Here is a 16084-nt window from a genome sequence, read left to right as displayed (position 1 = left end):
TTGAACACTGGCTGGTTATGTACTTCCTCAAATATTGATTTTGGATCATTTTTAGCCCAAAAAAGTTAGACTGCAGCGTTAATATCATGAATTAAAATTAGATTTTTAGGAAAACCAGAGCTTTCTGTAAAGTTCAGCAGGTGTAAGTTGTGTCTGTTTACTCATTAGTGAGTGATTTGAATCACTTCATAGACGGCAAACAAATTACCCTCGACTCTGAAGAGTTGACTGATTCCATAAATTTTATTTATTTTTTTTAATTCTGTGAAATACTCCATTTTTTGATAGACTTAACATTTGAACAGTTTTTGGTATTTAACAAATTTCATGTGCTTTATCTACTGTTTCTTAATTGTTACGCAAGTTATTCCAATTTATCCAGCATTTTATACTAAAATAAAATTTTCCACTTATCCACACTGTTAATATTACAAAAAAAACACTGATTCGTATATCCGTTTAAAACCGACGCATGTGTGAACTCTGCTTTATGAATTACTACACTATTTTTAACACATCAATATTAATTTTAAATCTGATTTAGATCTGGTATAAATGGTTTCTGCAAACACTTTTCATCACGAAACCACAAATGTTGCTCTCTTTTCTTTTTTTTGAGGGTCTAAAACATTTGTTTGCTAGTTGAAAATTTTTGCTTGCGAGTGAAGCTGTCTCAGTGGGCGGTCTCTACCCACCAGGATGAAAGGCCTTTTTCTATTGGTCACTCTCGATTGAAGCCACAGGTTGACCACGACCACTAAGTTTCCAGAATCCCCGCCACTGCCGCCGCCAGTCTGACAGAAGAACGAGCGAGGTTATATCATGGCGAGCAGCCGGTCGTTTACTGTGTAAGAACTAATTTAACATCTTAAACTCAGTGACAAGTGAACTTAATTATTCTCTCCTCTCATGTTCTCCCATCTAAATACGTATGAATAGATTTGATTAGCCAACAGTATAGCTAGCTCCCAGAGCCCCCAATTTTCAGAGATTATTATAGCTCCAGTGAAGTCAGGTGGGTAATGCACATCAGATCACTAGCCCATTTGGCGGGTTACGATTAATAAATTATGACCGTATGCACACTCAAGTCTATTCGCGGCACCCAACAGCTGTTCAAAATCATGCCGCGCCACGTACAGTTTGCCATTCAAAGTTTTCAAAAATACAGTGATTTTGGACCGATGTCTGTACTAGCTTTCCAAGAAAAGCTAGCAGTTAAGAGAATACATATGCAATTGATAGAGGGTCAAATGTTTTTTTTTGGTTTGTTTTTTTATTAAAAAGAAGACATAGCTAAATTAAAACTAGAATAGAGAGTGCTAGAGTTAGAGGGTCAAATAAAGATGGAACAGATGGTTTTTTTGGCCGTTTTATGAAGATGGTAAGGACTCAGCTGCTTGGATTGATTTGGACCGGTCATTTCACCAGTAGAGAAGAGTTAATGAAAAAGTCAGTAAAAGTGTTTTTGTGAACAAGAATGCGTCATTCACTTGCAGAACGCAAGCTTCTAGAGGCACATAAAATATGAATACATCACAGCAGTCCTGATATAAATTGCAGGAGCAGAGGTAATTCAGTCCTGGTGCTGCATCCCACAATAAATGCTTCTTGCACTGAGAATGAGTTGCTCTGGTGTGGTGGTACTTTGCTGGACCTTACTGATGAAAAATTACCCAATGTTGCTTACCATTTAAGATTCCTTTATGAAATCAAACCTACATACAGCAACAGAGATGGCATGGCTTGGGCTTGAGACAAACTGACAGGAAGAAAGAGCTCAAGTGAGAACACAGTGTAGTCATCTGTAAGCATTTGGCATCCATTACATTTCCTCCCATTATATTCCCATTTTCACACTTAATAGGACCCCACTTATTACTCCACACACCAATATATTATTACCTATTTGGTTGCAACTTGGACTCATTGCTTACATACTATTTTCATTTTTATTGCTTTATTCCTCTTCTCTTGCACTATTCCATATTACCATCAATGATTCTTCTTGAAGTAATTTTGCACATTTGATTTCATCTGCTTGTTTCAACTCATTTGTGAATGCAATTACACTTTTTTACACCATACCCCTCTATAAATCAAACTATAATTTTTAACTCCAGCACTTACACCAGCACTGCTTACAAAGTCTTCTTTGTTGGATTTTTTCCCCTCTTTGGTAGTTTTCCCTAGACTTACTTACATTTACATGTGAACAAATGAATAAAACGTTTTCTCAATTTTTACAAGATGTGAAAGATCCTATGCTTTTACCCTCCCCTTGATAAAAACGGGGACAGAAGTGGTCAAAAGAGATAGAATCACAAATAGACTGTCTCTTTGTGATCCTATCAACCAAAACACATTTTAAACCCAGGTGTAAACCAAGGCCAAATCCACTGCTCAGCTATTTTGAACTATATCAGTGGTGCTTCTGTGAACCTCAAGATTGTCTTGTTTCTGCAAGTCTTTCCACAGTGATGGCACAGCAAAGGCTTCTCTCTGGTGTCATTACATGACTCGTGTCACACTGATAACGTAACAATACAGTTCTCTCATATGTGAAACCTCATGTGGTGTTTAAATGCTGCTTTATTTTTGAAACTCGTTCCGCAGTGACCACATATAAACGGCTTCTCTCCAGTGTGACGGTTTATGTGCCTGTTAAGGCTTCCTTTTTGGTTGAAACTTCTTCCACATTGTTTGCAGGTGTAAGGCTTCTCTCCAGTGTGAATTCTTTTGTGGTCTTCCAAGTGTTGTTTATGATTAAACCTCTTTCCGCACTGAGGGCATGTGTAGGGTTGCTCTCCAGAGTGAACTCTCATGTGGTGTTCAAAGTGTTGTTTTTGACAGAAACTCTTTCCACATTCAGAGCATGTGAAGGGTTTCTCTCTATGAGTTCTCATGTGCACTTCAAGGTTTTCATGTTGATCAAAACTCTTTCCACACTGATCACATGTGTAAAGCTGCTCTCCATTGTGAATTCTCATGTGGACTTCAAGGTTTTCATGTTGATCAAAACTATTTCCACACTGATCACATGTGTAAAGCGTCTCTCCATTGTGAATTCTCATGTGTCTGTTAAAGCTTTCTTTTTGAGTAAAACTTGTTCCACACTGTTGGCAGGTGAAAAGACCCTCTCCAGTGTGAACTGTTATGTGGGAGTTAAGGTTTTCTTTCCGGTTGAAACTTCTTCCACACTGTTGGCAGGTGAAAGGCTTTTCTCCAGTGTGAACACTCATGTGCCTGTCAAGGTTTCCTTTCTGGTTGAAACTTCTTCCACATTGTTTGCAGGTGAAAGGCTTCTCTCCAGTGTGAACTCTCATGTGGTCTTCCAAGCGTCCTTTATGAGTAAACCTCTTTCCGCACTGAGGGCATGTGTAGAGTTTATTTCTATGAGTTCTCATATGCACTTCAAAGCGACATTTACGGAAACTCTTTCCACACTGAGGGCATGTGTAGAGTTTCTTTCTATGAGTTTTCATATGGACTTCAAGGTTTTCATGTTGATCAAAACTCTTTCCACACCGAGAGCAGGTGTAAGGCTGCTCTCCATAGTGAATTCTCATGTGTCTGTTAAGGCTTCCTTTTAGAGTGAAACTCCTTCCACACTGTTGGCAGGCATAAGGCTTCTCTCCAGTGTGAACTCTCATGTGTCTTTTAAAACTTTCTGTTTGATTAAAACTCTTTCCACACTGTTGGCAGGTGAAATGATGTCGTCTTCCTGTCTTTTGAGCCTTTTTTCTTGAGAAAGTCTTTTCAGTCTGTGAACAACTAAAAGATTTTTCTCCATTTATGAAATCATGATCTTTCTCTTCCATTTCATTCAGTACTTCACTCTCCTCTTTCAGTGCCATCAGGTCTAAGGTTAAAAAAGACAAATAAATGTTAACCCCAGTTTAATAACACAAAAACATTCAAACATGTAAAGTAATCAAAACTAACATACAACTACATCTTTTATTCACTAAGCAACTGCAAGATGTGTTACATGTACAATCCGAATTCCAGAAATGTTGGGACGATTTTTAAATTTGAATAAAATGAAAACTGAAAGAATGTCAAATCACATGAGCCAATATTTTATTCACAATAGAACATAGATAACAAATGTTTAAACTGAGAAACTTTACCATGTTATGCACAATGAGCTCATTTCAAATTTGATGCCTGCTACAGGTCTTAAAATAGTTGGGACGGGGGCATGTTTGCCATGGTGACCTTTTCTTTTCCAAACAGTTTGAAGATGTCTGGGCATCGAGGTTATGAGTTTCTGGAGTTTTGGTGTTGGAATTTGGTCCCATTCTTGCCTGATATAGGTTTCCAGCTGCTGAAGAGTTTGTGGTCATCTTTGACATTTTGAATTTAATGATATGCCAAATGTTCTCTATAGGTGAAAGATCTGGACTGCAGGCAGGCCAATTCAGCACCTGGACTCTTCTACTACGAAGCCATGCTGTTGTGATAGCTGCAGTATGTGGTTTTGCATTGTCCTGCTGAAATAGACATCATCTGGAGGGAAGCATATGTTGCTCTAAAACCTTTATATACCTTTCAGCATTCATAGTTCCTTACAAAACATGCAAGCTGCCCATTCCGTATGCACTTATGCACCCCCATACCATCAGAGATGCTGGCTTTTGAACAAGAATGTCAAATTTAGACTCGTCTGACCATAGAACACTTTTCCACTTTGAAACAGTCCATTTTAAATGAGCCTTGGCCCACAGGACATGACGGCGCTTCTGGACCATGTTCACATATGGCTTCCTTTTTGCATGAAAGAGCTTCAGTTGGCATCTGCAGATGACACGGCAAATTGTGTTTACTAAATGGGCCCAAGAATACTTTCAGAAACCACTGTCAGTAATATCAATGACAGAATCATGACGATGAGTGATACAGTGTCGTCTGAGGGCCCGAAGACCACAGCCATCCAACAAAGGTCTTCGGCCTTGTCCCTTACGCACAGAGAATTCTCAAGTTTCTCTGAATCTTTTGATGATGTTATGCACTGTAGATGATGAGATTTGCAAAGCCTTTGCAATTTGACATTGAGGAACGTTGTTCTTAAAGTATTCCACAATACTTTTATGCACTCTTTCACAGACTGGAGAGCCTCTTCCCATCTTTACTTCTGAGAGCCTCCATTTCTCCAAGACATCCCTTTTATGTTACAGACCTGATGTCAATTAACTTAATTAGCTGCTAGATGTTCTCCCAGCTGAATCTTTTAATCTTTTCAGCCCTTTGTTGCCCCCGTGCCAACTTTGAGAAATTTTACACTTTTTTCCCCCCACTAAATTTGATGCCTGCTACAGGTCTCAGTTTAAACACTTATGTTCTCTATGTTCTATTGTGAATAAAATATTTGCTCGTGTGATTTGAGAGTCTTTTAGTTTTCATTTTATTCAAATGTAAAAAACGTCCCAACATTTCCAGAATTCGGGTTGTAATCTGAGAAACCCTTCCCAATATTGCTAACTCTCAAAAACTATCAAGCTGACATTAAAACCCTCTATTTAAACTGGGGACTTTATTATAAGTGTTTATTGTCAACATGGATGTTAAAGGACTTTCTGTCTTCATTAGAGTGTTTTGATCTGAAGCAACTTGTGGACTGCTTTACACATATCAAGGGACACTTAAGATCTGTTTTTTTTTCTAATGGTGCATTCTTGTCAATAGTTTTACTCTTTCCGATTTAGAACTGTCTGGTCATTTGTTTTTTATATGGAATTGTCACATCCCAATATATACTCTTCTCGAATTGCAAAATATAATAATTGTAAATCTACTGATCTCCCCAATTTCTGTGTTTTATAGAGCCTTCATTAATTTGTTGCTTTCCATCTGGCCCCATCTGAAACTGTTGTCTACACGTCAACAAATTTGCTGGAATGATGACAAACTGCATCTGAAGCTGTATCTCTGCAAAGCTGTATCTCTGCAAAGCTTTGACATTGACACCAAACTTTGTCTTCACTGTGTGTCATTTGTCACCTATCGCTGGCCCACACCAATGTTAGCATCCATTAACATTAATTGTTAGCACAAAAAATCTCAAAATTAACTGAAACTGTTGTCTACACGTCAACAAATTTGCTGGAATGATGACAAACTGCATCTGAAGCTCTATCTCTGCAAAGCTGTATCTCTGCAAAGCTTTGACATTGACACCAAACTTTGTCTTCACTGTGTGTCATTTGTCACCTATCGCTGGCCCACACCAATGTTAGCATCCATTAACATTAATTGTTAGCACAAAAAATCTCAAAATTAACCAGCATTCTCTATTTTCATCTTCTAGGTTTAAAATCTACATCATGTTGACGTCACAGTTTGTGCTGTGGCAAAGGACTTTGATGACGCGTTATTCATGAGACTGTTCTTATCCTAGGAGAAGACACTTCGCTTAATTTTTCACAAAATATGACCGCATGGCGGCATATGACCAATACTTTGTATGAGTGATTCATTTAATGATAGTGATACATAGCAACCTTATTTACAGGAAATCTATTTGATATGATATCTACATTGTGGAGACCAGCGAAATTTCACAATTCTCAATACCACAGCAGAGCACTATGTAACTCGCCTATTAGTAACAAACAAAGTCCTCAATTATTGAAAATAATTTAACTGTCAGTAATAAAAAAAGCAAAGGACAAATACAATAGAATAAAAAGATATAAATGAAACAAACTGTGCTTTGTTGTTTTTTATGCAAGTCTCCGTAATCTAATAAGTATTAGATTATTATTGTAATAAACTGTTCATAATGTAATTCTCAAAACGTAATAAGATCTCATAATGTAATAATTTTTCACACACTGTAATAGGTTATTGTATGAGAAATGTATTACATTATGAACACACTGTGGCAACTTATAATGTAATCAGTTTGTAAGGTACCTGCCTTAATACCTGCACATAATTTAAAATGGTTTACAATATAATAATTCTTTCAATAAAATAATTGAGCACAAGTAAAGTCGTGACGTATTGTCAAGTATGGTGACCCATACTCGAAATTGGTGCTCTGCGTTTAACCCATCCAAGTGCACACACACAGCAGTGAGTAGTGAACAAATGCACACACACACACACACACACACACACACACACACACACACACACACACACACACCCGGAGCAGTGGGTAGTCATTTATGCTGCGGCGCCCGGGGAGCAGTTGGGGGTTCGGTGCCTTGCTCAAGGGCACCTCAGTCGTGGTATTGAGGGTGGAGAGAGCGCTGGACATTCACTCCCCCCACCTACAATCCCTAGGCCACGACTTCCCCAAGTCTTTTTTAAACTTGTAAAATAGCCAAAGTTACAGCTTGACTGCATGTTTCATGTATGACTATAATCATGCAGGGATTAAAAAATAATTCTGTGGGTTTTTTTCTCCTTTCTGGTAGTTCAGAGGTCTCTTTTGGCCTGTTTTTAAAGAAATAAAAATAACTGCTTCATTTATTTAGAAGCAGGGGTAAACTTAAATTTCATTTTTGTGTTTTAATTTTATTAATCAACATACAGTACCCCCAACAAGTGTTTGGCTGCCGAAACTCTGAGGGGTGAGCTGAGATAGTACTATAACGTCTTAATCAGTTTGCAACAAAACTATAGTATATATCAGCCTAATTTAACAATTATACTGTATACACGGTTATAAAAATCTGTAAAATAGGGCACTGTTCGCTGTGTATATTTATACATTTATAAATATCTATTTCTTTTTAGAACTCTGCCATGGATGCCGTTTTTGCCCCAAGACAAAACCCAACACTTTTGGGCAAATATTCTGTGGACAGATGAGACAAAATTGAACTTTCTGGTGTGAATGGCTCAAGAAAAACAAAATTAGGGTTTTGGAGCAGCCAAGTCAAAGTCCGGACTTAAATCTGATTGAGATGCTGTGGCATGACCCTCCAAAACCTTCCAATGTGGCTGAATTAATACAATTCTGCAAAGAAGAGTGGGAGAAAATTCCTCCACAGCGATGTGAAAGACTCATAGCCAGTTTACGCAAACATTTGATTGCAAAGGGTGGCAAAACCAGTTATTAGATTTAGGGGGAAATTACTTTTTCACATAGGGCCAGGCAGGTTTGGACAGCTTTTTCCCCTTAATAAATTAAATAATTTCAAAACTGTATTTTGTATTTACTTGGGTTATATTTGTGCACAACCCGAAATCCAGGAATGTTGGAACGTTTTTTAAATTTGAATAATAACAAATGTTTAAACTGAGAAATTTTACACTTTTATCCACTAAATGAGCTAATTTCAAATTTGATGCCTGCTACTGGTCTCAAAAAAGTTGGCACGGGGGCAACAAAGGGATGAAAATGCAAGAAATTTTGAAAAGTTTCAGGTGGGAGAACACCTAGCAACTAATTAAGTTAATTGACATCAGGTCTGTAACATGATTAACTATAAAAGGGATGTCTTAGAGAGGAAGAGTCTCTGAGAAGTAAAGAAGACAGAGGCTCTCCAATCTGTGAAAAAGTGCAATTTGACGTTGAGGAATGTTGTTTTTAAAGTACTCCACAATCTTTTTATGCAAAGGCTTTGCAAAATCTCATCATCTACACTGCATAACATCAAAAGATTCAGAGAAACTGGAGAAATCTCTGTCCGTAAGGGACAAGACCGAAAACCTTTGTTGGATGGCTGTGGTCTTCGGGCCCTCAGACGACACTGCATCACTCATCGGCATGATTCTTTCATTGACATTACTAAATGGGCCCAGGAATACTTCCAGAAACCACTGTCGGTAAACACAATCCACCGTGTCATCTGCAGATGCCAACTAAAGCTCTGTCATACAAAAAGGAAGCCATATGTGAATATGGTCCAGAAGCGCCGTCGTGTCCTGTGGGCCAAGGGTAATTTCAAATGGACTGTTTCAAAGTAGAAAAGTGTCATTAAACTAAAAATGTCAAAGACAACCACAAACACTTCAGCAGCTGGAAATCTATATCAGGCAAGAATGGGACCAAAGTCCAACACCAAAACTCCAGAAACACATAAGAAACTCGATGCCCAGACGTCTTCAAACGGTTTTGAAAAGAAGAGGAGATGCTACACCATGGTAAACATGCCCCCATCCCAACTATTTTGAGACCTGTAGCAGGCATCAAATTTCAAATGAGCTCATTTTGTGCACAAAATTGTAAAATTTCTCAGTTTAAACATTTGTTATGTATGTTCTATTGTGAATAAAATATTGGCTCATGTGATTTGAAATACTTTTAGTTTATTTTATTCAAATTTTAAAAAAGTCCCAACATTTCCGGAATTCGGGTTGAAATATAAAAATTAGTTTGATCTGAATCTTAAGTGTGACATATGCAAAAATAAATAAATAACCAGGAAGGGGGCAAAAACCTTTTCACGGCACTTTTATTAAGTACTTTTTCTTCTTTATTTTTGCTATGTCACACTATAGGACAAATTCATAGCACAGTTCAGTAAAAAAAAAAAAAGATTTGACAAAGTCAGTGAACCTTTATATTTTCCTGTAACACTACATAAATAAAAAATTCAAATTCAAATTTCAAATTCAAATTTTATTTGTCACATACATATACATACGTAGTACGACATGTAGTGAAATGTATTGTACGACTGTCCAACAAATTGTCCAACAAAATTAGAAAAACCTCAAGTTTACAAAAATACAAATAGAAAAAGTACAGTAACCATATATACAGAATAAACTAGCAATAAAATAAAATAACAAATAGATATGAGAATAAAAAATAGAATATGATTCTATATAGATTCTATAAAAAGTAAAGTGTATGTCAGTGATAAAGTGTCCGTGTGCTGTGCTGTGCAGTGCAGTAAAGTGTATAAGTGAGTAAAAGGATACTAAAGACAAAGACAAATGGTATGTAAGTCCCACTCATTTATCCTTCCGTACCTTCTACAAATTAGTGCAGATTGTACTTGAAAAATGTGCAAAGTGGAAGTGTGGGGTGATGTGATTAGAGTGGAGAGTGGTTTAGACTCCGAATGGCCTGCGGGAAGAAGCTCCTCCTCATTCTCTCTGTGTTCGCCTTCATGGAGCGGAAGCGTCTCCCTGAACGCAGCAGAGAAAAGAGTCCATTGTTGGGATGGCTGAGGTCCTTCACTATCTTCCTGGCCCTGGTCAGGCACCGCTTGCTGTAGATGTCCTGCAGGTTAGGGAGCTCGGTGTGAATGGTACGTTCCGCTGAACGCACCACCCTCTGGAGGGCTCGTCTGTCCTGCATAGTGCAGTTCCCGAACCAGGAAGTGATGCTGCCCGTCAGGACGCTCTCGATGGTGCAGGTGTAAAAAGTCTTAAGCACCCGAGAGGGAAGTCTAAAGTCCTTTAAGCGTCTCAGATGGTACAGACGCTGCCTGGCCTTCTTCACCAGGGTGCTGGTATGACAGGACCAAGTCAAGTCCTGCGTGATGTGAACACCCAGGTATCTGAAGCTGTCCACTCTCTCCACTGGAGTCCCGCTGATCGTGATCGGCTGGTACGACCGCTCCTGCTTCGTACTGAAGTCCACTATCAGCTCCTTAGTTTTGCTGATGTTCAGGTGTAGACTATTCACCTGGCACCAACTCTCCAGGTTCTTAATCTCCTGTATGTAGGCCGTCTCGTCGTTGTCTGAGATCAGGCCCAACACAACAGTGTCATCAGCAAACTTAATGATGGTGGTGGAGTTGGAAGTGGCCACACAGTCATAAGTGTACAGTGAGTACAGCAGGGGGCTCAGAACACAACCTTGAGGGGCTCCGGTGCTTAGGGTGATGGAGGATGAGGTGTGTTTACCCATCCGTACGGCTTGCTGTCTGTCCTTCAGGAAGCTGGAGATCCATTGGCACAAGGATGTGCTGAGACCAAGGACCTCCAACTTGGAGGTGAGTGTGGAGGGAATTATGGTGTTAAACGCTGAACTGTAGTCCACAAACAGCATTTTTACATAATTCCCTTTTCTGCAGTCCAGGTGACTTGTTGTGGTGTGGAGGAGGTGTGAGATGGCATCCTCCGTGGAGCGGTTATGTCTGTATGCAAACTGTAGTGGATCCAGTGTGTCTGGTAGTGATGCAATGATGAAGTCTCTGACCAGTCTCTCAAAGCACTTCATCACCACTGATGTGAGGGCTACAGGGCGATAGTCGTTTAGGCAGGTGGGCTGCGGTTTCTTGGGGACAGGAACAATGGTGGACTGCTTAAATACATGCATTTCTTCAAAAATGTTCTTTTACAAAATAAGCTTTTTTTTACTGCCTATTTGTCAACTACCCATTTATAAATGATGCAGAAGACTATCCATGCTATCCATTACCATAGTAAACACGGTAAGTACCACTTGAAGAAATCAGACAAATCATATAGGCCAGGGATGGGCAACTGGTGGCCCATGGGCTGTATACACAATGTCCTTTAGTACAGCCCGCTGGATCATATTAGACTCGGATGAACAGTTTTAAGACACTCAAAGTCACGTAAAGATTGTTTTCAGTTTATGATGTTAATACTATCTCCAAACAGGAGAGGTCACTAGTTTTCAACCGCTCACTGTATGAATTACAGCGCAGTAGGACGTTCACTCTAATGTAAACATTCACTACCATTAGCAAATAATACATGACAAACTGACCATGAAAACAGTATTTCAGTCAAGATGGTAAACAGACTTTACCAAGTTCAAGGGAATATCCATGTTTGGAAATCTGTATTTTTATTTAAATCGTCATCACACCACTGCTCCACAAACAACAAGGACTTGCCTCAAATTTCAAAGATAAAATTCACAGTCAACAATACCTTTTAGCCAAATGCATGTTTGCACTGAACTATGTTCTTAGGGTTTCTGCAAGTCTTTAAAAGTCTTCAGGCTAATTGTTTAAATGTACTCTATATTTCTATATTATTATGAAATCTGTTATATTATTAAGCAAGTCTGCTATTTTTGCTATATATTTTTAAATGTGAACTGATTGATCACACGTTATTTAATATTCATGTCGTTCTAAACCCGTAAGACCTCCGTTCATCTTCAGAAACAATATTAAGATATTTTTGATGAATTCTGAGAGCTCTCTGATCCTAAAAATTTCATTTTTATCCCTCTTCCATTTGCAGATACCCAGTTATATTATGGTAACATTTGAAATAACTTTTTTTTATAAACCCTTTTTAACTGTCCTCATAGGTTGTTTTGAGAATAGGCCACTAATAAAAAATAAAAAATAGGAATTCTGTAAATTAGTTGCAAATTTACAGACAATGCAACTGAGATGCTTCCATTGGCTTGTAGGGGTAAATATTGCTGTTAACTGACAAAAAATGTTTAGGGTAAACGTACCTATTAAGCTCACTTCCATTTTTGAAATCGGATTATAAAAAGAAAAAGTAATTTATTATCCTACTTGATGTCTTAACCAGTTGATGTGTTTGTTACTATATACCTCCTATAATTTGAAGTCAATCAGATCTTTGTACGCTGAGATATGAGTCTCCATGTGTTTACTCTGTCTGAAAACTTTCACCAAAAGAGGAGCCCCTTAAATGTGCATTTTTAGGCTTTTAAGCCTTTATTTTGGGTACATTTCACTACTTATTGTAAAATTAAGAGATTAATGTTCAGACTTTTGCATATTATAACCTGGAACTTGGATGTGGGAAATAATTACATTAGATCCAAAAGATAGTTTTAGCAACACAGCACAGATGCTACAGAACACAGTTAGTTGAGTAAAGTAAAAAAGTAAAGTCGTGACGTATTGTCAAGAATGGTGACCCATACTCGAAATTGGTGCTCTGCGTTTAACCCATCCAAGTGCACACACACAGCAGTGAGTAGTGAACAAATGAACAAATCAGACACACACACACACCGTGAACACACACCCGGAGCAGTGGGCAGCATTTATGCTGCAGCGTCCGGGGAGCAGTTGGGGGTTCGGTGTCTTGCTCAAGGGCACCTCAGTCGTGGTATTGAGGGTGGAGAGAGCGCTGGACATTCACTCCCCCCACCTACAATCCCTGCTGGCCGGAGACTCGAACCCGCAACCTTTGGATTACGAGTCCGACTCTCTAACCATTAGGCCACGACTTCCCCCAACTGTTTTCTTGACTAGCTGTATAAGATTGTGTGCTACACTAATATATTACTTTTACATCCATAATATTATAAATTGACAGTTTATTGCTGGTCTGTGATTTTACAGTGCTGCAATTTTTGAGGTGAGCTTAAATAGCTTTATAGTTTGCTAATGTCTTTCAAACCACTATGTTTTCCAATTTGCCAGCAAGAAGTTTTTGTAAGGAAGTGAAAATCATTTAAAATATTAAAATACAAATAAGAATGTATGATCATGCTAAATTTTAATAAGTAAAATTGTAATTTTAGTCAGAAAAAGTCTATTGTTTAATTTCTACATACATATGTTACACTGAATGACGATTTGCCAAAAAGAGAGATAACTTTGCCATTGTTCCCATAACTGAAATATTTTTAGTATTAATCGGTGTCATTAGTTTTAATAATAATCCCGAGTAAACGACTGCAGAAACAGATGTTGAAATATAATACACATTTTGCTGATGCTCCCCTGCCATGCTTGCTTCGCTTGTCACTTTGTTTCTGACTTGCTCTGCCTCAAAAATTCCTCCTGAAGTGGTTTGAGCGATCGGATTTATATTACGAACCTACATCCCCTCCAGAAGTCTGAGATCTGCTAGTGAGCGACGCCTTGTGGTACCATCACAGAGAGGCTCAAACTCACTCTCCAGATCATTCTCGTTCACCATTCCTGGCTGGTGGAATAATCTTCCCACCCCTATCCGGAACGCCGGATCCCTGTCAGTCTTCAAGCAACAACTGAAAACTCATCTCTTTTGGCAGTACTTGACTTCATCCTAAACTCAAAAAAAAACTCTTTCCCTCTATCTTTCTCTCCCCTTACTAGCTTGTACTTATTTGAACAATGACTGAGACTTGGTGTTACGAGCACTTCCTCTGTCTGATTGCCTCTTCAAGATTAATCGCTTTTTGTATTCCCCAATTATAAGTCGCTTTGGATAAAAGCATCTGCCAAATGACTAAATGTAAATATATATCAGATCAGACAAAACACATGGAGTGACCAGGTGTAAACAGCCCCTAAATGACACTTCTTGAATGCCTTGTTGCTTGATTTTAGTGTTCTGTTTTTTTGTGATTGACTTTGTATCTTCAAAGCATATTTTTTATTCTCTTTAAAAAATTTAATTAAAATAATAATTAATTTTTAATAAAACATGACGTGAGCTTAATGGGAACAGGGGTGTGCTTAAAGTGAACAAAATGTTTAATGATATACATCTTAACTGAAATGCTTTTGTCATTTAAAATTAAATATTTTTGTGAGAGAGATTAATATTTTATTTTAACATAACTTTTTGTACTGAAACCAATATCTTGTGCACTAAAAATGTCTCAGTGTAGATTTTGGTGAGCTTAATAGGTACGTTTACCCTATAGTTAATAAAATCTTTAAGTCTATGATTGTCTGATGTTCATATTTAGCTCCACATGTGTCATAAAATATATCATAATCATAGCTTTTGTTCGGGAGCTCCCTCTGCTACTCAGATCTTATTTTTGATGGAGAATTATAATTCTTTCTAAATGCGATGTATGTGACTACAAATAAACAGAAACAGACGCGACTGAATACGTGTCCCCTCTTTCTTTTGTGAAATAACAGTAAAAAAGTGGCTGTTGTGAGTACATGACTAAAGGTAGATTCTTGACCGTTTCGAATGATGTTTTCCTCTTATCTGCATGAGCAAAAACCATGACATTTGCCTCCACTGTTATCAGGAAAAATCCCAGTATTTGCACCGACACCATGTCATGCAGTAAACACGCTAATAGCTTCCACAATCTGCACGAGCACTCAGGAATGCACCCTAAAAGCGCTTTATTACAGTTAAAGCGAGTAGCCGTGTAAACCTGCCACTACTTACTTATATGTGAGAATAATGAATGATAGGAGAATGTGTTGATTTCCTGCCTGATATACTGTAAGTACCTCAAGGACCAGCTGTTAATGATCTCTCCATCATGTGTGACTAACCGACTATAACATGTTAGTCGTCTAATCCTCTTCTCGACGACGAACATTCAGTAGACTATTAGGGGGCAGCCCTAGGCAGGTGCACATGATATCAGAGCAAATTAGACTTATCTATTTCATATGCAAAAATGTTACTCAATCCTAGCAGTGAACATAAACATTTAAATATTAAATGAGACACAACCCTTTAAATGCTGTTTTTAAATCAGAGCACTGAAATAGGAGTAGAAAATGGCCTTTAAGAGAACTTTAAATAATAATAATAATAATAATGAAATGAAGCTGAAATCTGCAGGAGGGCAGACACTGTCCAAAAACACCTGCCAAAGGCAAATCAATAGAGAAATGGACAGTTCACAGGATATGAGTGAGTTCAGCTTTGAGAATGAAACCAACCTGTTTGTTCCTCATGTTTGACTCTGAATACTTCTTCAATCTTCAGGTCTTCACTCTCTTCTTTAATAAACTCCATCTCTGTTTGTGTCTCAGGATCTTCATGCTTGACTCTGAATGCTTCTTCAATCTTCAGGTCTTCACTCTCTTCTTTAATAAACTCCATCTCTGTTTGTGTCTCAGGATCTTCATGTTTGACTCTGAATACTTCTTCAATCTTCAGGTCTTCACTCTCCTCTTTAATAAACGCCATCTTTATAACAGCGAGTCACATATATATCACTTCAGCAGGAGTTTTTCTGTGTCTGGACACTTTGTCCTGTTTAATAATTAACAGAAAGAAACGAAAATTACATCTCTGGGTGCATCTCAATCAGCTCCCTAGTTCAGTAGTCAGCTCACTAATAAGGGAGTCAGAGGATACTTGATGAACTCAAATGATCTGATTAGACTCTAAACTTAACATTAGGTATTTAATGATAAATATATTACATTAAATCGGTTCCACTTCCAGCTTGTCACAACACATTTGCAGTTGTTTGTATTTCCATTGTTTTGAGCAGCAGGTCATTTTG

General features: G+C 38.1%; 2 protein-coding genes across 2 annotated transcripts in view; one reads left to right on the top strand and one right to left on the bottom strand.

Annotated features, from left to right (window-relative positions):
- Window positions 1-16084, top strand: part of LOC306861634 (uncharacterized protein) — a 51070-nt gene that overhangs the window by 24670 nt on the left and 10316 nt on the right. The window lies entirely within an intron of this gene.
- On the bottom strand, window positions 1942-15762 carry LOC306861445 (uncharacterized protein; the record flags this gene model as incomplete). Its single annotated transcript, XM_079403691.1, has 2 exons — window positions 1942-3862; window positions 15513-15762. The coding sequence occupies 2 exons, from the start codon at window positions 15760-15762 to the stop codon at window positions 2556-2558; spliced, it is 1557 nt and encodes a 518-aa protein (XP_079259817.1). The 3' UTR covers window positions 1942-2555.

The sequence above is a fragment of the Barbus barbus genome (genome assembly GCF_936440315.1).
Source record: "Barbus barbus genome assembly, chromosome: 42".
In the NCBI taxonomy this organism is placed as follows: domain Eukaryota; kingdom Metazoa; phylum Chordata; class Actinopteri; order Cypriniformes; family Cyprinidae; genus Barbus; species Barbus barbus.
This window is presented reverse-complemented; position numbering and strand designations above follow the sequence as displayed.